Source organism: Erinaceus europaeus, chromosome X (assembly GCF_950295315.1).
Source record: "Erinaceus europaeus chromosome X, mEriEur2.1, whole genome shotgun sequence".
Taxonomy (NCBI): domain Eukaryota; kingdom Metazoa; phylum Chordata; class Mammalia; order Eulipotyphla; family Erinaceidae; genus Erinaceus; species Erinaceus europaeus.
The window spans coordinates 127,523,910-127,550,151 of NC_080185.1; the positions used below are offsets into that span (position 1 = coordinate 127,523,910).

The 26,242-nt window shown below is 39.3% G+C and overlaps 1 protein-coding gene across 2 annotated transcripts in view; it reads right to left on the bottom strand.

Moving 5' to 3' along the window:
- The window catches only part of NLGN4X (neuroligin 4 X-linked), a 144,364-nt gene that overhangs the window by 13,287 nt on the left and 104,835 nt on the right, over positions 1–26,242 (bottom strand). For both annotated transcript variants that reach the window (XM_060183099.1, XM_007538446.3), the window contains 2 exons: positions 6,683–6,868; positions 2,695–3,484 (listed from right to left, as the gene is read on the bottom strand). In XM_060183099.1, coding sequence (XP_060039082.1) covers positions 2,695–3,484; positions 6,683–6,868 — 976 coding nt within the window. The remainder of the gene's footprint in view (positions 1–2,694; positions 3,485–6,682; positions 6,869–26,242) is intronic.

The following is a 26,242-nucleotide window of genomic DNA, read 5'->3' on the forward strand; positions in this document are numbered from 1 at the left end:
CCCCTCTCTGTCTTCCCCTCCTCTCTCCATTTCTCTCTGTCCTATCCAACAACATCATCAATGACAACAATAATAAGCACAACAATGATAAAACAAGGGCAACAAAAGGGGAAAAAATAACCTCCAGGAGCAGTGGATTCATGGTGCAGGCACCAAGCCCCAGCAATAACCCTGAAGGCAAAAAAAAAAAAGAGAGAGAGAGAGAGAGACATATAGATAAAGATGATAGGTGATAAACAGATGACAGATAAATAGGTAGCAGATAAGATAGATGATGCATGAATGAATAGCTAGATAGATAAATGATAGATGAATAGATAGATAGATAGATAGATAGATAGATAGATAGATAGATAGATAGATAGATAGATAGATGATAGAGATAGATGACTGAGAGAAAGATAGATGAGGGGCTAGGTGGTGGTGCAATGGGTTGAGAACACAAGTTACATGGCACAAGGACCCAGGTTCGAACCCCCAGGCCCCACAAGCAGGGGGGAAGCTTTACAAGTGGTGGAGGAGGGCTGCAGGTGTCTCTCTGTCTCTCTCCCTCTCTATCTCTACCTTCCCACTTGATTTTTGGCTGTCTCTATCCAATAAATAAAGATAATAATAATAATAAAAAACAGCCTGCATGGCAAGAGAGATGATAGATGGTTAGACAGATAGATGATAGATAGATAGATAGATAGATAGATAGATAGATAGATAGATAGATAGATGACAGCTTGATACGTTCCTACTCATGACCACAGAATGTGAGCTCAGATCTACAGAGAGGCAGAGGTCACACAAGCTCCTAAGCTGAATATGGGCCCCAGATCACATCCAATCGATAAGGTTGACAGTCAACAATATTGATACCCCTTTCCCATATTAGGGAGCTACTCTCTTCCCTGATCCAGATTTCTGGTCCTTTTTCCAGCCATGACACCATCTCCCCAGACAATAACTTGGGTCCACCTGCATATCAGATTTCAGGCTCAGGGGGAAAAAATAACTAGTACAGTCATGGGTCCTTTGGAATATAACTAAAATATGCCTACTAACTATCTACAAAACAGAGACCCCCTAATCTTTATCTGCACTTTTCCAGCCTTTAGGTTCATGATTGTTCAGCAATTTGTGTGGCTTTGTATGTTAACGTTCTTTTCAGCCACCAGGTTCCAGATGCTACCATGATGCCAACCAGATTTCCCTGGACAGATGACCCCACCAGTGTGTCCTGGAGCTCCGCTTCCCCAGAGACCCACCCCACTAGGGAAAGAGAGAGGCAAGCTGAGAGTATGGATCCACCTGTCAACACCCATGTTCAGCGGGGAAGCAATTACAGAAGCCAGACCTGCCACCTTCTGCATCCCACAATGACCCTGGGTCCATACTCCCAGAGGCATAGAGAATGGGAAAGCTATCAGGGGAGAGGATGGGATACGGAGTTCTGGTGGTGGGAATTGTGTGGAGTTGTACCCCTCTTATCCTATGGTTTGGTCAATGTTTCCTTTTTATAAATAAAAGTTATAGATAATAAAAAAAGATATAAAGCAGAAAAAAAGATGACAGGTGACAGGCAATAGATGGTTGAGGGATGAACAGATAGAGGATAGATAGATTACAGATAGATGAAAGATGAAGAAGAGAAATGACAGATAGATAGACACATAGATATAGATAGATATAGAGATAGATGATAGATATACAGGTGGTTATGTAGATAGATAAATGATGGATGATAAATACAGGTAGATAGATACATCATAGATGACTGAGAAATAGATGATGATAGATGATAGATAGACTAGGTAGACAACAGATTGATAGATGAGATGGTAGGTAGATGATTGAGAGATAGATGGTAGATGATTTGATAAATAGATGATAGACGATTTGATAAATAGATGATAGACTAGGTAGATGATAGATTGGTAGATAGACAGATGATAGGTAGATGATAGATAGATGGTAGGTAGATGATTGAGAGATGATAGGTGATTTGATAGATGGATGATAGATGATATAGGTAGATAGAACATGATAGATGATTGAGAGATAGATGATGATAGATGATAGATAGGTGATAGATAGGTGATAGATGACAGATAGATGGATGATAGATGATACAGGTAGATACACACATGATAGATGATTGAGAGATGATAGATAGATAGATGGATAGACAGATGATAGACTAGGTAGATGACAGATTGATAGATGAGATGGTAGGTAGATGATTGAGAGATAGATGATCTGATAGATAGATAGATAGATAGATAGATATATAGATAGATAATAGATAGGTGATAGATAGGTGATAGACGGATGATAGATGATATAGGTAGATACATATATGATAGATGATTGAGAGATGATGATGATAGATAGATAGATGGATAGACAGATGATAGACTAGGTAGATGATAGATTGATAGATGAGATAGTAGGTAGATGATTGAGAGATAGATGATAGATCATCTGATAGATAGATAGATAGATAGATAATAGATAGGTGATAGATAGATAGGTGATAGATAGGTGACTGATGTCAGGTAGGTAGATAGATGGATGAGACAGATGAGAGAAAGTCATCTCCTATCAGTGACCTCGGGGTCCTGTATCCCCTCCTCTTCCACCTGCTTTGAGACATCCCTACCCAGTACCCAGTACCCAGTACCCAGTACCCATACCCAGTACCCATACCCGGTCTTGGCGAAGTTGGTCCAGTAGGTCATGACCACGGCGCTGAGCATGACGTCGTTCTTGGAGAAATTGCAGCTGAAGAGCTCGGTGGGGCCCACCATGGGGATGCCGAAGACGTAGGGCACCTCGTCCCCGTGTGCTGAGTCGGCCCAGCTGGGCTTCATGTCGCTCTGGCAGTGGTGGTAGAAGGCGTAGAAGTAGGTGGGTGAGCCGTACTGGGCGTGCAGGTCGGCCGTGGCTACGGCGGGGGCCACCCACTGGTGATCGGTGAACAGGGCCACCAGGGTCTTGCGACGCGTCTCTGGGTTCTCCTTGTCGGCCCAGTCGGTGTACATGAACTTGATGGTCTCCCTCAGGGTGTCCTTGCCCTCAGGGTAGCCGTACAGGTTGTCCACGAAGTTGGACACAGAGAAGTCGAAGTCGCTGGGGGTGACGCCGTCCTCCCCGTCCACCAGTCCGTCCACGAACTTGAAGCCCTCTCCCTGGTTGACGCCCAGCATGATGTCGTAGTTGAGGAACTCGCCCTGCTCCATGAGGATCTGGGGGTCGTCCGGGATGACGTCCCCGTCGATCACCGGCCCGAAGGCGATGTGGTAGGTGGCGGGGGTCACGGCCTGCTGGAGCAGCTCCCGGGGGCTCTTGGCGCGGAGACACTCCACCAGCTGGGCTGTGTCGGCCGCCCCGCAGCCCACCCGCTCCGCCAGTTGCCGCGTGTACTTGGCCGGCTGGTAGTTGACAGCCCAGCTGGACAGGGCCGTGCCACTCTGGATGACGGCCTTCTGGAACAGACCTGGGGACAGGGCGGCACAGGGGGCAGGGCTGAGGCTGGGCCGGTGACAGCAGCAACACACGGGGCTCAGGGGGCCTGGTTCTCTCTCTCTCTCTCTCTCCTTATCCTTCAGCATGCAATTTCTCTCAGAAAGCATGCAATGTCTCTCTCAGAAAGCATGCAACATCTCTTGCTTGGAAAGCATGCAATGTCTCTCAGAAAGCATGCAATCTCCCTCAGAAAGCATACGTCTGTCTCTCTCAGATAGCATGCAATGTCTCTCAAAAAGCACACAATGTCTCTCAGAAAGCATGCAATCTCCCTCAGAAAGCGTACAATGTCTATCTCTCTCAGCATAAAATGTCCTCAGAAATCATGCAATGTCTATCTCTCAGAAAGCATAGAACATCTATCTCTCTCAGATAGCATGAAATGTCTCTCAGAAATCATGCAATGTCTGTCTCTCTCAGAAAGCATGCAATGTCACTCTCAGAAAGCATGCAACATCTTTCTTGGAAAGCATGCAATGTCTCTCAGAAAGCATGCAATGTCTCTCAGAAAGCATACAACATATATCTCTCTCATAAAGTATGCAATGTCTCTCAGAAAGCATGCAATCTCAGAAAGCATGCAATGTCTCTTTCCTGGAAAGCATGCAATGTCTCTCAGAAAGCATACAATGTCTATATCTCTCAGAAAGCATGCAATGCCTCTCTCTCAGAAAGCATACAATGTCTATCTCTCTCAGAAAGCATACAATGTCTATCTCTCTCAGAAAGCATGCAATTCCTATCTCTCTCAGAAAGCATACAATGTCTATCTCTCTCAGAAAGCATACAATGTCTACCTCAGAAAGCATGCAACATCTCTTTCTTAGAAAGCAAGCAATGTCTCTCAGAAAGCATACAACATCTATGTCTCTCATAAAGTATGCAATGTCTCTCAGAAAGCATGCAATCTCCCTCAGAAAGCATGTAATGTCTCTTTCTTGGAAAGCATGCAATCTCTCTCAGAAAGCATACAACATCTATCTCTCTCAGAAAGCATGTAATGTCTCTCAGAAAGCATGCAATCTCTCTCAGAAAGCATGCAATGTCTATCTCTCTCAGAAAGCATGAAATCTCTTTCAGAAACCATGCAACGTCTCCCTCAGAAAATATGCAACCCCTCTCTTTCTCAAAGCAAGCAACCTCTCTCTCTCTCTAAGGAATAGCTCTCTCAAATCATGTAACATATTTCTCTATTTCTCTCTCAAAGCATGCAACCTCTCTCTCTCTCTAAGTATGTAGCTCTTCTCTCTCTGTCTCATAAAGCATGTGACCTCTCTCTCTCTAAGCATACAACCTTTCTCCTAAAGCATGAAATCTCTCTCGTAGAGCATGCAACCTTTCTTTTTATAAAGCACGCAACCTCTCCCAGAAAGTATGAAACCTCTCTCTCTCTCTCTCTCTCCATGCAACCTCTATCTCTAAGCATGCAACTTGTCACTCTCAAAGCATGCAAACTCTCTCTCAAAACATGGGACCTCTCTCTCAAATCATGCAACCTCTCTCTTTCTCAAAGCATGCAATATCTCTTTCTCAAATCATGCAACCTCTCTGTCTCTAAGCATGCAACCTGTCTCTCTCAAAGCATGGAACCTCTTTCTCTCTCAAAGCATGCAACCTCTCTGTCTTCAAAGAATGTAGCCCCCCTCAAAGCATGCAAACTCTCTCTCTCTTTCCATGCAACCTGTCTCTCTCAAAGCATGCAAACTTTCTCTCTCTCTCTCCTCCTCTCTCAAAGCATGCAACCTCTCTCTTTCTCTTCAAAGAATGCAACTTCTCTCTCAGCATACAACTTCTCTCTCAAAGCATGCAGCCTATCTCTAAGCATGCAATATCTTTCTTTCTCTCAAAGCATGCAAACTCTCTCTTTCAAAGCATGCAAACTCTCTCTCTGTCTCTCAAAGCATGCAAACTCTATCTCTCAAATCATGCAAACTCTCTATCTCTCTCAAAGCATGCAAACTCTCTCTGTCTCTCAAAGCATGCAATATCTTTCTCTCAAATAATGCAAACTCTCTCTTTCAAAGCATGCAAACTCTCTCTGTCTCTCAAAGCATGCAATCTCTTTCTTTCTCTCAAAGCATGCAAACTCTCTGTCTCTCAAAGCATGCAAATTCTCTATATCTCTAAAAGCATGCAAACGCTCTCTTTCAAAGCATGCAAACTCTCTCTCAAAGCATGCAAACTCTGTGTCTCTCAAAGCAGGCAAACTCTCTCTTTCAAAGCATGCAAACTCTGTGTCTCTCAAAGCATGCAATATCTTTCTTTCTCTCAAATCATGCAAACTCTCTCTTTCAAAGCATGCAAACTCTCTCTCAAAGCATGCAAACTCTGTGTCTCTCAAAGCAGGCAAACTCTCTCTTTCAAAGCATGCAAACTCTGTGTCTCTCAAAGCATGCAATATCTTTCTTTCTCTCAAATCATGCAAACTCTCTCTTTCAAAGCATGCAAACTCTCTCTCAAAGCATGCAAACTCTCTGTCTCTCAAAGCAGGCAAACTCTCTCTTTCAAAGCATGCAAACTCTGTGTCTCTCAAAGCATGCAATATCTTTCTTTCTCTCAAATCATGCAAACTCTTTCAAAGCATGCAAACTCTCTCTCAAAGCATGCAAACTCTGTCTCTCAAAGCATGCAAACTCTCTCTTTCAAAGCATGCAAACTCTCTCTGTCTCTCAAAGCATGCAAACTCTCTCTCTGTCTCTCAAAGCATGCAAACTCTCTCTCTCAAAGCAAGCAAACTCTCTGTCTCTCAAAGCATGCAAACTCTCTGTCTCTCAAAGCATGCAAACTCTCTCTCTGTCTCTCAAAGCATGCAAACTCTCTCTTCTGGAATAAGCTGAGAGGGATGTGCGCACAGGGGGCATAGTCACTATTTCTCATTTATTGGGCGGCAGCAGCACAGGGAACTCCTTTACTGGCTTTCAAAGTGAAAATAATAACTAGGAACAATAATAATGTATAATCATCATCACAATCATAATAAAAATAACCTTTAAGACTTCAGACACATCCTTACTCACAGCGACACTTCAGACACATCCTTACTCACAGCGACCGTCCTCACGATTGCTAGAATGATGGCACCACCCTCCCCGGCCAAAGACACGATGGGAGGCGGATTGCGGTGGAATATTACCCTGCCCGGAAAAAGGTGCCGGCAGCCCCAGCTCACCTTCCGAATAGTGCGACAGCGTCAAGAGGCTGACACAGGAGGCTCCGGCCCCAGACCCGAAGATGGTCACCCTCTTGGGGTCCCCCCCAAAGGCACCCACATTCTCTTCGATCCAACGCAGGGCCTGGATTTGGTCCAAGAGGCCATAGTTTCCTTTGGCTGCCTGGTCACCGGTGCTCAGAAAGCCTGGAAGGCAAGACAGACGACAGTCAGGGGGCCCCGGGTCTGCAGGGTGAACGCAGGACCCCAAGTTTGTGGGGAAGACAAGAGGGGCCATTCTCAGTGCGACCTGGACACATCCTAATTTTTTGAGCTTTTTTTCCGTTGGTTTGTTTGTTTTCACGAGCGTCTCTGGATCGATTCTGCTGTGGTGGCTGAAGCTTTGTCGCTCTGGGCTGAGTTTTTCCAGTGGGAAAGAGATAAGAAGGAGAGGAAGAGAGAGAGAGAGACAGAGAGAGAGAGACAGAGAGAGAGGGAATGAAAAAGAGGAGAGAGAAAAGTAAGAAAGAAGTGAGAGGAAGAGAGAGAGAGAATGAAAAAGAGGAGAGAGAAAAGTAAGAAAGAAGTGAGAGGAAGAGAGAGAGAGAATGAAAAAGAGGAGAGAGAAAAGTAAGAAAGAAGTGAGAGGAAGAGAGAGAGAGAATGAAAAAGAGGAGAGAGAAAAGTAAGAAAGAAGTGAGAGGAAGAGAGAGAGAGAATGAAAAAGAGGAGAGAGAAAAGTAAGAAAGAAGTGAGAGAAGAGACAGAACAGGGAGAGACAAAAGAGAGAGAAGACAGGAGAGAGTGAGGCAACAAAACAGAGAGAGAGATAGAAGAGACGGAATGAAAGAGGGGAGAGAGAAAAGTTAGAAAAAAGAGAGGAGAGAAAAGGCTAAGCAAAGGGAGAGAAGAGGAAGAAGGGAGACAAAAGAGAGAGAAGAGAGTGAGGCAAAAAGAGAGAAAGAGAGAGAGGGGCGAGAGAGATAGAGATACAGATAGATGATAGATAGATAGATATAGATAGATGATAGATAGATACATGTATAGATAGATGATAGATAGATAGATGATTGATAGATAGATAGATGATAGATAGATAGATATAGATAGATGATAGATAGATAGATGATAGATAGATATAGATAGATGATAGATAGATGATAGATAGATGCATGTATAGATAGATGATAGAGATAGATAGATGATAGATAGATGATTGATAGATAGATAGATGATAGATATATAGATAGATAGATATATAGATGATAGATAGAGATAGATAGATGAGAGATAGATGATAGATAGATGATAGATAGATAGATATAGATAGATGATAGATAGATACATGTATAGATAGATGATTGATAGATAGATAGATGATAGATAGATAGATATAGATAGATGATTGATAGATAGATAGATGATAGATAGATAGATAGATAGATATAGATAGATGATTGATAGATAGATAGATGATAGATAGATAGATAGATATAGATAGATGATTGATAGATAGATAGATGATAGATAGATAGATAGATATAGATAGATGATTGATAGATAGATAGATGATAGATAGATAGATAGATATAGATAGATGATTGATAGATAGATAGATGATAGATAGATAGATAGATATAGATAGATGATTGATAGATAGATAGATGATAGATAGATAGATATAGATGATAGATAGATGATAGATAGATACATGTATAGATAGATGATAGAGATAGATAGATGATAGATAGATGATTGATAGATAGATAGATAGATGATAGATAGATATATAGATGATAGATAGAGATAGATAGATGAGAAATAGATGATAGATAGATGATAGAGATAGATAGATGATAGATAGATAGATGATAGATATATAGATGATAGAGATAGATAGATGATAGATAGATGATAGATAGATAGATGATAGACAGATAGATGATAGATATATAGATAGATAGATGATAGACAGATAGATGATAGATATATAGATAGATAGATGATAGATAGATAGATAGATGATAGATATATAGATAGAGATAGATAGATGATAGATAGATGATAGACAGATAGATGATAGATATATAGATAGATAGATGATAGATAGATATATAGATGATAGATATATAGATAGAGATAGATAGATGATAGATAGATGATAGATAGATAGATGATAGATGATAGACAGATAGATGATAGATATATAGATGATAGATAGATAGATGATAGACAGATAGATGATAGATAGATATATAGATGATAGATAGATAGATGATAGATAGATGATAGACAGATAGATGATAGATAGATATATAGATGATAGATAGATAGATGATAGATAGATAGATGATAGATATCACACAAACCAAACTACTGACCCCCTTCTTGTGCCCTAAGCCACCCATGTGGCATCAGAATTTGAACCTGGGCATCTCATCACAAAGAAATGATTCTCCCAGGTGACCCACTGTGCTGCCCTACCTGTGTGATCAATATCTATCTGTCTGTCTATCTATATCTATCTATCTATCTATCTATCTATCTATCTATCTATCTATCATCTGTTTATCTATCATCTACCTATCAATCATCTATCTATCATCTGTCTATCTACCTATCATCTATCTACCTATCTATCAATCATCTATCTACCTATCTATCCATCTGTCTGTCCATCCATCTGTCCATCCATCCATCTATCCATTATCTATCTATCTATCAATCAATCATCTATTTATCTATCCATCATCTATCTATTTATCTATAATCTATCTATCATCTATCTACCTATCAATTATCTATCTATTTACATACCTATCTAACAATCATCTATCATCTACCTATCTATCTACGTACCTATCTATCAATCATCTATCGATCATATATCAATCATCTATCTATCAATCTATCTATATCTATCATCTATCTACCTATCTATCAATCATCTATCTATCTACATACCTAACAATCATCTATCAGTCTATCCATCCATCATCTATCTATGTTCCTATCTATCAATCATCTATCTATCATCTATCATCTATCTTTCTACCTATCAATCATCTATCGATCACCTATCAATCTTCTATCTACCAATCATCTATCTATCATCTGTCTATATATTTCTATCCCTGTGCCTATAGCTATCATCTATCTTACATCTATCTAATCAACCATCTATCTATTCCTATGTCTATATCTATCATTTCTCTATGTCAGCTATTTCTCATCTATCTGTATCTATCATCTATCTTTATATACACACATATATTTATACTGATCTCTATCTCCATACCTCCCTCTATCTGTATATCCCTATGCCAACCTATTTATATTTATCCTTTAAAAAAATTTTATATTTATTTTCCCTTTTGATGACCTTGTTGTTTTATTGTTGTAGTTATGATTATTGTTGTTGCTGATGTCCTTGTTGTTGGATAGGACAGAGAGAAATGGAGAGAGGAGGGGAAGACAGAGAGGGGGGGAGAGAAAGACAGACACCTGCAGACCTGCTTCACCGCCTGGGAAGCGACTCCCCTGCAGGTGGGGAGCCGGGGGCTCGAACCAGGATCCTTACACCAGTGCTTGCGCTTTGCGCCACCTGCGCTTAACTCCAACTCCCTTAATATATTTATCTACATCTATCTACATCTATCTATCTATCTATCTATCTATCTATCTATCTATCTATCTTATACAGAGATATCTATGTATCTACCTCTATATTATCTATATTTCTAGAAATCTATCTATATCCATACCTATATACCTGGACATCGATGTGTCTTATCTATCTTCTGTCACATATCAATCATCTTTCTCTATAGCTATCAATCAACCAGTCTATCATCTATCTGTCTATGTATCTATCATCTATCATCCATCTACATGCATATTTATCTATATCTATTTAAAACTATCTACATCTATATATCTCTATCATCTATCCATATTATCTATCTGTCATCCATCACCTGTCTATCTACATACCTAACAATCATCTATCATCTATGATCTATCTATCCATCCATCCATCTATCCATCCATTTATCTACATATCTATCTATCAATCATCTATCTATCCATCCATCTATCTATCATTTATCTACCTTTCTATCATCTATCAATCATCTATCGATCACCTATCAATCTTCTATCAATCATCTATATATCTATCATCCATCACCTGTCTATCTACATACCTAACAATCATCTATCATCTATGTATCTATCTATCCATCCATCTATCCATCCATTTATCTACATATCTATCTATCAATCATCTATCTATCCATCCATCTATCTATCATCTATCTACCTTTCTATCATCTATCAATCATCTATCGATTACCTATCAATCTTCTATCAATCATCTATATATCTATCATCCATCACCTATCATCTATCTATCTATCTATCTATCTATCTACTCTTTATCCATCATCTATTTACATCTATCAATCTATCTAGCAATCATCTATCCATCCATCTATCCATCCATTTATCTACATATCTATCTATCAATCATCTATCTATCCATCCATCTATCTATCATCTATCTACCTTTCTATCATCTATCAATCATCTATCGATCACCTATCAATCTTCTATCAATCATCTATATATCTATCATCCATCACCTATCATCTATCTATCTATCTACTCTTTATCCATCATCTATTTACATCTATCAATCTATCTAGCAATCATCTATCCACCCATTAACTATCTATCATCTATCATCTCTCTCTCTCTCTCATCTATCTATGATCTACCTATCATCTATCTATAGATCATCTATCTATCCATTAACTATCTACCATCTATCTATCTATCTATCTATCTATCTATCATCTGTGTATCTATCATCTATCTACTATCTATCTATCTATCTATCTATCTATCTATCTATCTATCTGTCTCCTGACTGCTCCCCACAGAGGCACGACCCACAATTAAACGAAAATTAATATTTATTTATTTACTCCCTTTTGTTGCCCTTGTTATTTTTTTATTGTTGTTGTAGTTATTGTTGTTATTGATGTCGTCGTTGTTGGATAGGACAGAGAGACATGGAGAGAGGAGGGGAAGACAGAGAGGGGGAGAGAAAGACAGACACCTGCTGACCTGCTTCACCGCCTGTGAAGCGACTCCCCTGCAGGTAGGGAGCCAGGGGCTCAAACCAGGATCCTTCCACCTGTCCTTGAGCTGGACCCACATTTTTCAAAGAAATATTTGCTGATCATGCTGGTTTGGTGTGCCCTGAGCTTCCACTGCTGCAATCAGCCTGGGATTTCTTTTCCAAAGCATCCTGCATCATCATCATCAACATCACAATAGTAGTAATAATATTTTTTTGCAAGGGAATCTTAGCTTCACCATAAGACCAAAAATTCACCCCCCAAAAACAGAGCTAGTGCAATCACCAGGTCCCAGACGTCTCCTGACAGGGTTGCAGCAAACCTATCTTTCTCTCCAGTTTTGCAAATTTTTGCATTTTTTGCAAATTTAATTCCTGCCCTGGGGAGAGCAGAATGGGTTTTTTTTTTCCCCCAAAGGAAAGACTAATTAATATGGAAGCTGACTTTCACTAGAAGATTCAAAGTCTGCGTTGGAAGGGTCCTGAATCTTTCCCCTTTGGGTAGAATTAAGGGGCGAATGCCGCTGTGAAATCTTTTTATATGAATTTTAATAGACTGTTAATATTGATTTTCAAAATAATGAGATAATGCTGATTCCACCCCGTTCTCCCCTCCAGAGTTCTGTGCCTGGGAACAGGTGCACTCAGCCAGGTGAGTCCCTACTATCATAATCCACACTGTTCTGTTCTATTCTATTCCTTTTTATTTATAAAATGGAAATATTGACATGGCTGTAGGATAAGAGGGGTACAATTCCACACAATTGCCACCACCAGAACTTTTTATTATTCTATTCTATTCTATTCTATTCTATTCTATTCTATTCTATTCTATTCTGTTTACTCTATTCTATTCTATTCTGTTCTATTCAATTCTACTCTACTCTATTTTATTCTATTCTACTCTATTTTATTCTATTCTACTCTATTTTATTCTATCCTATCCTATTCCATTCCATTCCACTCTATTCTACCCTACGCTATCATATTCTATCCTATTCCATTCCAGTCTACTGGGGAGAGAGAGAGAGAGAGAGAGAGAGAGAGAGAGAGACTTTCAGCACTGTCTCACCACTTGTGAAGCTTCTCTTCTGCAGGTGGGGACCAGGAGTCTTGAACCCTGATCCTTGTGCATTGTAATGTGAACGTTTAACGAGCTGTGCCACTGCCTGGCCCCTATTGTGAGGTTTGGATGTGTGTGCACTGACAGTGTGTTATCATAACAGATTTGGAAAGAGCCCTGTGGAATGTCTCTCTATTTGCCCTGGAAATCTGGTCTGAGCTGGACCCAGCTGTTGGGGATTCCAGCAACTCCAAATGCACAGAAATGGGAAGAAGCAAAGGCCAGGATATTTTTCACGGAGCCCCGGACAGCTGTGTGCAAAGCTCTAGTTCTTGGTTGGCTTTTTCCACCTAATTATCTGGGAGATTTAGAGAGAAAGATCCACGTGTAGGAGATTGCAAGGCACACAGGGAATAGAAAAGGCTGCGGAAACAGCTTGGAAGCCAACCCAGCCTTGCTGATTAGCTTCATGAATCTCTGAGCATCCTCTCTCCCTACCTGTCTGCCTATCTATCAGCCTATCTATCTATCTATCTTTCTATCTACCAATCTATCTCAGTCATCTATCATCTATCTAATCAGTCATCTATTTATCTATAATCTATCTGTCTATATCAGTCATCTATCATATATCTGTCATCTATCTATAATCTATACTCATCTATTTATCTACCAATCTATCTCAGTCATCTATCATCTATCTATCTATCTATCTATCTATCTATCTATCATCTATCTACCGATCTATCTCAGTCATCTATCATCTATCTCAGTCATCTATCATCTATCTATCTATCTATCTATCATCTATCTACCAATCTATCTCAGTCATTTATCATCTATCATCTATCTATCTCAGTCATCTATCATCTATCTATATATCTATCTACCAATCTATCTCAGTCATCTATCATCTATCTATCTATCATCTATCTATCTACCAATCTATCTATCTCAGTCATCTATCATCTATCTATCATCTATCTACCAATCTATCTATCTCAGTCATTTATCATCTATCATCTATCTATATATCTATCTACCAATCTATCTCAGTCATCTATCATCTATCTATCAATCATCTATCTACCAATCTATCTATCTCAGTCATCTATCATCTATCTATCATCTATCTACCAATCTATCTCAGTCATTTATCATCTATCATCTATCTATCTCAGTCATCTATCATCTATCTATATATCTATCTACCAGTCTATCTCAGTCATCTATCATCTATCTATCTATCTATCTATCTATCTATCTATCTATCTACCAATCTATCTATCTCAGTCATCTATCATCTATCTCAGTCATCTATCACCTATCTATCTATCTATCTATCTATCTATCATCTATCTACCAATCTATCTCAGTCATTTATCATCTATCATCTATCTCAGTCATCTATCATCTATCTATATATCTATCTACCAATCTATCTCAGTCATCTATCATCTATCTATCATCCATCCAATCATTCATCCATCCATCCATCCAATCATCCATCCATCCAATAATCCATCCATCCAATCATCCATCCATCCATCCATCCAATCACCCATCTATCTCTCCAATCATCCATCCATCCATCCATCCATCCATCCATCCATCCATCCATCCATCCACCCATCCATCCACCCATCCAACCACAAACCCAGCGAGGCATCTTTGTTTCTTTTCATCTCTGACTTAAATAGGAGCGTAAGGAATTGAGGAAGCAAATGCAGAATGGCTAGGCCTACAGAATGATTCAGAGGGCAGCCCTCCCTCCCCCAATCCTGCTTAAGAGCAATGAAGCCTATTAAGTTCTCCTGCTCCCTGGGGTCTAAGGAGGAATGTTCACACCATCACTGTAGTTGCTGAGGACATTAAGATCTCCAGCATATCAACAACGCCACCTTCCTTCCACAAGCCTTTCCACCATAACCAGGCTCCCGAAATTCATCCTGGAGCCCAGGCTCTTGGTGCACTGAGGGCCGTTGTTTTAACAACGCCGTCACCTTCCTCTCCCTCCCTGCAACTGTTCCCCGTCGTCTGCAGGCTCATGCTTTATTTATTATTTAAGACTTGCCTGCAGCCCGTTTGTGGAACAATTTTTTTCCTACAGGGAAGGAAATGAGGAGGCGGACAGCAAGAGCGGAGCTTTATAACAATTGCACAACAGCGGGCTGTGGGTTTCCTTAGAAGGAGCCTCTGGCGGGGGCGAGCCCAGAGCAATGTTGCAAAACTCCCCAAGACGGAGTGTTTGTGGAGAGTTCCCAGGTGTGTTCTGGGAGGGAAGAGGGAGCATGGGAGGCGAAGGAGTGGGAGGTGAAGGGGTGGTAGTTCTTGCCAGCTTCCTTTTCAGGTTTGAAATCGATGGATACCCATTTATCCGAGTGACTGATGTCCTCTGACCCATCATCTGCTTACACATTAACCTAAGAATCCATCCATGCAACTCTCTATACTCCCATCCACCCATCGATCCCTCCAACCATATATGTATCCATATATACATCCATCTAGCCATCCATCCATCCATCCATCCATCCATCCATCCACCCACCCACCCATCCATCCATCCATCCACCCACCCATACAATTATTCATCCATCCACCCACCCATCCATCCATCCATTCATCCTTCCATCCAATTATCCACCCATACAATTATTCATCCATCCATCCACCCATCCAATTATCCATCTATCCACCACCCATCTTTTCATCCAACCATCCAATCATCCATCTACCCAATTATTCATCTATCTAATTATTACAATTAGATAGATGAATCTATAATCCATCTATCCAATTATTCATCCATCCATCTATCCATCCATCAAACCATCCATCCATCCAATTATCCATTCACCCATCCAATTAACATCCAACCACCCATCCAATTATTCATCGATCCATCCAATTATCCACCCATCCAATTTACCATCCATTCACCCATCCAATTACTCATCCATCCATCCATCTACCCATCCAATTATTTATCCATCTATCCATCCATCCATCCATTTATTTAGGCATCTCTCTAGTCACATATTCATCCATCCTTCTATCCATATATCCACCTATATATTTATTTATTCATTCATAAATACATATATCCCTACCCAATTATACACTCCTCTATCCAGTCTAGCTTTTAATCCATCCATTTACCTACACATCAATTCAATCTATCCATCCATCTTCCTATGAGTCTATCTGCAGGTTTACCAATTCCCCCATCCATCCATCCATCCATCCATCCATCCATCCATCCATCCATCCATCCATCCAGTTATCTGTTTCTTTTTTTTAATTTTCCCTTTTGTTGCTCTTGTTGCTTTTTTTTTTATTGTTGTAGTTATTATTGATGTCATCATTGCTGGATAGGACAGAGAGAAATGGAGAGAGGAGGGGAAGACAGAGGGGGAGAGAAAGACAGACACCTGCAGATCTGCTTCACCACCTGTGAAGCGACTACCCTGCAGGTGGGGAGCCGGGGGCTCGAACCGGGATCCTTATGCCGGTCCTTGCGCTTTGCGCCACCTGCGCTTAACCCACTGAGCTACTGCCTGACTCCTATTATGTTTCCATCTACACATGTCCCCATCCACTCATACACCTTCACCTATCCATCCATCTATGCACGCATCCACAAATCCATCTTTGTTCCTCTCCATCTCCCATGTAAAGGAAGGAGTAGTGGGTGGAGGACAGATATTTAGAATGATGGGAATTTCTAAATGACTGACTTCCTAGCCTAGATCCCAACCTCCCACTTGAGAGACATTAAGTAGCACTTCAGTCTTTCAAAAAACAAATACCAGCATTTTTCAGACTCCTCTAGCGGACGGAAAACAGCTGATCTTGAATTATTACATAAGCTTTCAAGACGTCAGGAGTTTTGCCCGAGGCCCTCTAAGTCCTACTTGTTTGTGGCACAGCATAAAAGATGTTTGCTTACTTATTTATTTATTTTTTTATTTCTGTCATTATTTCCAGATGATGACATCTTCTCCCTACAGAATAGCTCTGAAAGTTCAAACTCAAGTTGTGTGTGGGCCAAGGAAAATTCTGGAATGATAGGACCAAGAGGTACTTGTCATATGCTTGAGACTATGTTGACCATGTCCATGTCCCATGTCCAGCGGAGAAGCAATGACAGAAGCCAGGACTCCCACCTTCTGCTCCCCAGAAAGAATTTGGGTCCAGGCTCCCAGAGGAATAAAGAACAGGGAAGCTTCCAATGGAGGGGATAGGACAGGGGACTCTGGGGGTGGGAACTAGGTGGGATTGTCGCCCTGTGATCATACCATCTTGTTCACCATTATTCAATCACTAATGAAAATTATTTTTAAAAATATGTTATAACGTGCTGGTCAGTAGTGCACCGGGTCAAACACACATGGTAAGAAGTGTAAGGGTCTGAGCAAAGATCCTGGTTCAAGACCCCAGGCTCCCCACATGCAGGAGGGAAGCTTCATGAGTGGTGAAGCAGGGTTTCAGGTCTCTCTCTCTCTCCCTATCTTTTTCTATCTATCTATCTTTTTTCTCTATCTTCTCTCTCTATCTTCCTCTCCCCTCTCAATTTCTCTCTGTCACTATCCAAAAGTAAATTAGTTAATTAATTTAAAAGGATAGGAAAACATTCAATAGAGGGCATGGGACAGGGAATTCTGGTGGTGGGGACTGTGTGGAATTGTTCCCCTGTGATCTTACCATCTTGTTCATCGTTATTAAATCACTTAATTAAAAAAAAACACACACACACAAATCCTTCCCTTCGGCTACCTAGAATAATTCTAGTTAGGTACTTGCAGCAGAAAAAGAGCTATTAGCAGGCACTAGGTTTAAAAGAAAAAAAAAATCGAAGTGTGTGTGAAAAGAGAGTGATTATCAAAAGAGATAATAGAATGAAATAAACAAAAACCAAAAAGGCAGGAGAGGGAGGTGAAGCAGACCATGTAATGGACTTGCAAGATGGAGGCTCTGAGTTTGAACCCAAAGTCACATATTCCAGAGTGATGCTCTGGGTATCACCCTCCACCCCTCTCTCCTCACCAGCCCTTTCTTTAAAATTTCCATTTTAGTGATCGAAGGGGATGTGTGTGTCAAAGCTTTTCACCTTCAGGAAACGAACCCAGTGTTGGGAACGGGGGTGGAAGTTGACCCCTGTCATAATTGTATAAACCAATATTTAATCACTGATAAGATAAATACAATTTTAAAAAGAGAAGAACTTAAAAACTAATGCCATTCAGGAAAAGTGATTCCATTGTGTTCTCAAAAGGTTCACAATCCAGCACATCCTTGAGTTTAATGTCTTTTCTTTTTATTTGTTGATTTAATTTTTTTATTTATAAAAAGGAAACACTGAATAAACCATAGGATAAGAGGGGGACAACTCCACACAATTCCCACCACCATATTTCCGTATCTCATCCCCTCCCCAGACAGCTTTCCTATTCTTTATCCCTCTGGGAGTATGGACCCAGGGTCATTGTGGTTTGCAGAAGGTGGAAGGTCTGGCTTCTGTCATTGCTTCCCCGCTGAACATGGGCGTTGACTGGCCAATCCATACTCCCAGTCTGCCTCTCTCTTTCCCTAGTGGGGAAATTTTTCTCTGTCCAGTTGGAGAATGAGACCCAGGAGCAAAATCTCACAGGGTGCCCTTCCATTGGCTCAATTTTTAAATTTTTTAATTAATTACTGGATAGAGACTGAGAGAAATTGAAAGGGGAGAAAGAGACAGAGAGGGAGAGAGACAGACAGACCCCTGCAGCCCTGCTCCACAGCTCACGAAGCTTCCCCCCTGCAGGTGCGGACCGGGAACTTGAACCCGGGTCCTTGTGCCTGGGAACAGGTGCCCTCAGCCAGGTGAGCCCCCACCTAGCCCCTTCTATCCTATTCTAGACTGTTCACCTGATTCTATTCCATTCCATTCCATTCCATTCCATTCCATTCCATTCCATTCCATTCCATTCCATTCCATTCCATTCCAGCTTATCCTATTCTATTCTATTCTATTCTATTCTATTCTATTCTATTCTATTCTATTCTATTCTATTCTATTCTATTCTATTCTATTCTATCCTATTCCATTCCATTCCAGCTTATCCTATTCTATTATTCTATTCTATTCTATTCTATTCTATTCTATTCTATTCTATTCTATTCTATTCTATTCTATTCTATTCTATTCTATTCTCCTATCCTATCCTATACTATTCCATTCCAGCTTATTCTATTCTATTCTATTCTATTCTATTCTATTCTATTCTATTCTATTCTATTCTATTCTATTCTATTCCATTCCATTCCATTCCATTCCATTCCATTCCATTCCAGCTTATCCTATTCTATTCTATTCTATTCTATTCTATTCTATTCTATTCTATTCTATTCTATTCTATTCTATTCTATTCTATTCCATTCCAGCTTATCCTATTCTATTCTTCTATTCTATTCTATTCTATTCTATTCTATTCTATTCTATTCTATTCTATTCTATTCTATTCTATTCTATTCTATTCTATTCTATTCTATTCTCCTATCCTATCCTATCCTATTCTATACTATTCCATTCCATTCCAGCTTATTCTATTCTATTCTATTCTATTCTATTCTATTCTATTCTATTCTATTCTATTCTTCTATTCTATTCTATTCTATTCCACTCCACTCCATTCCATTCCATTCCATTCTAGCTTATTCTATTATAGTCTAACATATTTATTCTAATTATTCTAGCATATTCTATTCTATTCCAGAATATTCTATTATATTCTGTTATGACATTCTATTTTAGTTTATTTTACTCTACTAGATTCTATGGTAATCTATCATATTTTATGAAAGTATGCTATTCTCCTGTATTATATCATAAATAAAGCTATTCTTTTATCTATCCTTCATTTCTTATTTAAAGTACATTATATATATTATATTAAGATAAGACAGAGAGAAATCAAGAGAGATGAGGGAAACAGAGAGACATCCTCAGCTCTGGTCCACCACTTGTAAAGCTTTTCCCCCCTGTATGTAGGTGGGGACCGAAGGTTCGAACCCGGGTCCTTGTGGCTGGGAACAGGTGCCCTCAGCCAAGTGAGCCTCTGCTCAGGCTCTCATATATACATATATTTAGTTTTTATTAGTTTCTTTAATGTGGAAAGAAGCATTAAATACTCATTAACCGGGCAGAATGAAAGAGAAATGTCCCCCCCATCTCCCCATCAAACCACGGCTAGTCTAATCAACCCAACCTAAGCGGCCCCGGTGAAATCAACTTCTTCCGTGAGCTACGAGATGGTGCGATTAAATTCATTTTCAGCTTTAATTATGGACACGACAGCGAAGGAAATAGCAACACAATTGCATCCCGGTACAAGCAAGTTTCCAAGAATTCGTCGAGAGAATGAGGCCAAGAAGAAAAATTGGTCAATTTATCTAGCTATAAAGCTGGGGGGGGGGGGGGGAGAAACTAGATGCTGAAACAGAAACACATGTTTTAACTCATATTGGGAAAGCTATTCTCAAATAAACAAACTAACAAGCAAAAAAAAAAAAAAAAAACCTCAAATAATAATAAAACCACACTCGGTCATAAATAATTAGTGGGGGAAAATAAATCTGTAGGAGACGACAGAGAATGACTATCTTTGTGATCTAGAGATTGGGTTTGAATTCTTCCTTTATTGGATAAGGACAGAAAATGAAAGGGAAGAGGAGAAAGAGGGATAGAGGGATAGAAAGAGAGACAACTGCAGTCCTATCCCATAGACTGTGAAGCTTTCCTGCTGTGGGGAGGCTAGAATAGCATTCTTTTTGTTTAATAATTTATGTCTTTATCTGTGTTTTTGCATAGACTGAAATTTGAATAGACTGAGAGGGGACAGGTGCACTCAGCCAGGTGAGCCAGTGCTCATACCCCTCGTTTTATTTTATTTATATTTTTTAATATTTATTTTCCCTTTTGTTGCCCTTGTTTTTTTTTTTATTATTGTTGTTGTTATTGATGTCATCATTGTTGGATAGGACAGAGAGAAATGGAGAGAGGAGGGGAAGACAGAGAGGGGGAGAGAAAGACAGACACCTGCAGACCTGCTTCACCGCTTCTTTCTAATGTATATATATATATATATATATATGCATAATGTATATATATGCATACATATGCATAATGTATATATATATGCATACATCCTATGTTAATTCTCCAAGGATGTCCATGTGTTTAGACAACGTTCCCTCACTATGACCTTCAAAAATTTCTAGAAATTAAAATTGAAAAGAAAAATGTCTGCACGGGACATTTGATAACTTGCTTTTCAAAACTAAATCACTGTCAAAATGGTTAGAGGGTTGAGTTAAAGATCAGTCGCAGACTATACTGTGATTTTTTTCATAAATCCTTCTATAGTAAAGGTCTATCTATCTAAGCTGGGGGGGGGGGGCTCACCTGGCTGAGGACACCTGTTCCCAGGCACAAGGACCCGGGTTCAAGCCTCTGGTCCCCACTTGTAGGGGAGAAGGTTCACGAGTGGTGCAGCAGGGTTCCAAATCTCTCTCTCTCTCCGCTTCCTCTGTGAATTTCTATCTAAAATAAATGAATAAAATAAAAATATAAGAATAGGAAAATTGGGGGGGAAAAGCTACCTAGATGTCTATTTCCTTGCTATTTATTCTCTCTCTGTCCAGATTTAGACTGTTCACCTGATTCTATTCCATTCCAGTTGATTTTATTACTTCTGTTCTATTCTATTCTATTCTATTCTATTCTATTCTATTCTATTCTATTCTATTCTATTCTATTCTATTCTAGCATATTCTATTCTGTTCTATTCTATTCTATTGCATTCCAGCATATTCTGTTCTATTCTATTGTATTCTAGCATATTCTGTTCTGTTCTATTCTATTCTATTCTATTCTATCTATTCTATTCTATTCCAGCATATTCTATTCTATTCTATTCTATTCTATTCTATTCTATTCTATTCTATTCTATTCTATTCTATTCTATTCTATTCTATTCTATCTCTTCCTATACTATCCTACCATATTATATGCTATCCTCACAAATCACAGTCAGTCTTATTCAGTTCTACCTGGCAATCTTATTTAAAATTTTTTTTGCTTTCGTTTATTTTTCTTATATTTGATAGAGACAGAGAAGAACACAGAGGGGAGAGGAGAAGATAGAGAGACAGAGAGACCCCTGCAGCCCTGCTCCAGTGCTCATGAAGCTTCCCCCCTGCAGGTGGGGACCAGGGGCTTGTACCTGGGTCCCTGTGCCTGGGATCAGATGCACTCAGCCAGGTGTTAGCCACTGGCTGGTCCTAGGATGATATTTTCTGTGATGGATTTAAATAAATGACAATCTATGAAGCAAAGATATCTCTTGCCAACAGAACACAGACTATTTTACAGTGATTGTTGACCTAGAAGATTTTATTGGAGAAATAAAGGTATTTTGACCCTATTTCTCCAGGCTTGGTGAGCATTTTTTTTAAAAAATACTCTGCTAGGCTTTCTTCCATGGCAATATTTTATTGACAGGATGATTAAAAACTCAGGCTCAGCTCCAGTGAGCAAGAGAGGGTGAACCTGTCCAAAGATATTCGACATTTGTGAGTTAGCAATCCCAAACGATTTTTTTTTTATTGTTGTAGTTACTATTGTTGTTATTGATGTCGTTGTTGTTGGATAGGACAGAGAGAAATGGAGAGAGGAAGGGAAGACAGAGAGGGAGAGAAAGACAGACACCTGCAGACCTGCTTCACCGCCTGTGAAGCGACTCCCCTGCAGGTGGGGAGCCGGGGACTTGAACCGGGATCCTTACGCCGGTCCTTGAGCTTTGCGCCACCCGCCCAAACGATTTTGAAAGCTGGATCAAACTGATGATATTTGTTTAAAAGGTTGTTAGAGTTCACCTGTTCCCAGGTAAAGGACCTGGGTTCAAGCCCCTGGATCCCCACCTGCAGAGGTCTTTCTCTCTTCTCTCTCTCTCTCTCTCTCTCTCTCTCTCTCTCTCTCTCCCTCCTCTATTTCTTGAGTAGAATAGGATAGGATAGGATAGGATAGGATAGGATAGGATAGGATAGGATAGGATAGGATAGGATAGGATAGAATAGAATAGAATAGAATAGAATAGAATAGAATAGAATAGAATAGAATAGAATAGAATAGAATAGAATAGAATAGAATATGGTGGAATAGGATAGGATAGGATAGGATAGGACAGGACAGGACAGAACAGAACAGAACAGAACAGAATAGAATAGAATAGAATAGAATAGAATAGAATAGAATAGAATAGAATAGAATAGAATAGAATAGAATAGAATATGCTGGCATAGGACAGAATGGAAAAAATAGAACAGAATGGAATAGAATATGATAGAATAGAACAGAATGAATAGCATAGAATAGAATATGATAGAATGAATAGAATAGAATGGATAGGATAGGATAGGATAGGATAGAATGGATAGGATAGGATAGGATAGGATAGGATAGGATAGGATAGGAGAGAAGAGAAGAGAATATGATGGAATGAAAGAATAGAATAGAATAGAATAGAATAGAATAGAATAGAATAGAATAGAATAGAATAGAATAGAATAGAATAGAATAGAATATGATGGAATGAAAGAGTAGAATAGAATAGAATAGAATAGAATAGAATAGAATAGAATAGAATAGAATAGAATAGAATAGAATGAATAGAATGATAGGGTAGGATAGAAACAGAATAATCTCTCTCCCTCTCTACCTCTCCCTCCTCTCTCAATTTCTGTCTGTCCCAACCAACAAGAGAAACACATTTAAAATGGAAATCCTATCTTCAGCAAAAAAGCAACATACTTTGACCGCAACCCTGGCAGACTCAGATTTTTTAAATCCCTGGGTTTCAACACTTTATTTGCATACCTCAAAAAAAAATCCAAATAAAGACCGAGAGATGCTATTTATAATATCCCAAGGCATTTTAATTGGGGCATCAAAAAGACGCCATTCTTTGAAATGACACTGGCTGGCACACATAAATCTCCAGCAATGGTGTTTGGATCCTTGATGTATTATCCCAAGGTTTGTTATTGATTGACTAATTGATCCATCAACAGCTGTCTGATTGGGCCAGCATCATCCATCGCCAGAATTAAGTCTGAAAGCTGCCATAGCACTTGTCAGTGGAGAAGTGGATTTCCAGCAAGCTTGGAAACAGCTGGCAATAAATCCAATATTCATCTTTCAGGCCAGGCTCTGATATTCTGTACAGAATCCAGGAGCCCATTCGGATGAGGTTTGATTTTAAATCTGAATTTGAAGGGAAGTCTGGCCTGACCCCTTTTCCATGCAAAACACACCCTGGCCCAGCAAAGCAAAGGCCTCTGATTTCTCGCATCTATAAAAATAAACGGAAATAAACCAGCCAACGGTCAAGCTTAGAGTCTCTGGTTGAAAAGTGGAAGAAATTGACCCCAAAAGAAGGACACACTCGGAAGAAGTGACAGGTGGAGGTGCGACTCCTCCTACCCTATGGCTTTGTTAATTTATCCTTTCTTAAATAAAAAATAAATTAAAAAAAAAAAAAAAGGAAGAGAAGGCAGGACCAGAGGGGAAAAAAAAGAAAAGAAAAAAAAAAAGGGCAAATATAGTTAAATAGCGATAGTTGTAGAAATCATAGTCAGCCCTTTATCTGTGAGCTTGGGGGAACCACTGCAGTTTCCAACAGAGGGGAGACGGGGGAGACAGGACTCTGGTGGGGGGAACGGGGGGAATTGGAGCCCTGTCATCTTGTCATTTTGTAAATTTTAAATATTAAATCGGTCACAAAAGCCAGATTGTAAGGGGGTGAGGGCTTGCACAATGGTCTGCACACAACACAGAAATAAACGTTGTCTGGAGGGCTTTCTTTTCTCCAAAGCAGAAGAGCTACGGGGGGAAACAAAAAGGCTAATTTGTTGCAACGTGCAGGTGTGTGATCTGATTAAAAAACAAACACAAAAACAAAACAAAACAAACAAACAAAAAATATATATGCTATAAAATGTTTCCCTCTGCCTTAGCGCGACCCTCAGGGCAAGTATGAAATCTCTGGTCAGAGAGAGAGAGAGACAGAGAGAGAGAGAGGGAGAAAGAGAGAGAGAGAGAATAAATAGCAAGAAAGTCGACAAGTAGGTAGCTTTTTTTTTTAATCCAAATTTTCCTATTCTTCTATTTTTATTTTATTCATTTATCTTAGAAAGAAATTCACAGGGGAAGCAGAGAGAGAGAGAAAATAGCAAGAAAGTCGACATCTAGGTAGCTTTATTTAATCCAAATTTTACTATTCTTATATTTTTATTTTATTCAATAACTTAGATAGAAATTTACAGATAGAAACTTAGATAGAAATTAACTTAACTTAGATAGAGATTTACTTAGATAGAAATTTACAGGGAAAGCAGAGAGGGGGGAGAGGGAGAATAAATAGCAAGAAAGTCGACCTCTAGGTAGCTTTTTTTAATCCAAATTTTCCTATTCTTCTATTTTTATTTTATTCATTTATCTCAGATAGAAATTCACAGGGGAAGGAGGGAGAGAGAGAGAGAGAGGGAGAAGGAGAGGGAGAATAAATAGCAAGAAAGTCGACCTCTAGGTAGCTTTTTTTTTAATCCAAATTTTCCTATTCTATTTTTATTTTATTCATTTATCTCAGATAGAAATTCACAGGGGAAGCGGGGAAAGAGAGAAAGAGAGAGAGAATAAATAGCAAGAAAGTCAACCTCTAGGTAGCTTTTTTTTAATCCAAATTTTCCTATTCTTATCTTTTTATTTTATTCATTTATCTCAGATAGAAATTCACAGGGGAAACAGGGAAAGAGAGAGAGAGAGAGAGAGAGGGAGAAGGAGAATAAATAGCAAGAAAGTCGACATCTGGGTAGCTTTTTTTTAATCCAAATTTTCCTATTCTTCTATTTTTATTTTATTCATTTATCTCAGATAGAAATTCACAGGGGAATTGGGGAAAGAGAGAGAGAGAGAGAGAGGGAGAAGGAGAATAAATAGCAAGAAAGTCGACATCTAGGTAGCTTTTTTTTAATCCAAATTTTCCTATTCTTCTATTTTTATTTTATTCATTTATCTCAGATAGAAATTCACAGGGGAAGCAGGGAGAGAGAGAAAGAGAGAGAATAGCAAGTAAGTCAACCTCTAGGTAGCTTTTTTTTTAATCCAAATTTTCCTATTCTTATCTTTTTATTTTATTCATTTATCTCAGATAGAAATTTACAGGGGAAGCGGGGAAGAGAGAGAGAGAGAGAATAAATAGCAAGAAAGTCGACCTCTAGGTAGCTTTTTTTTAATCCAAATTTTCCTATTCTTCTATTTTTATTTTATTCATTT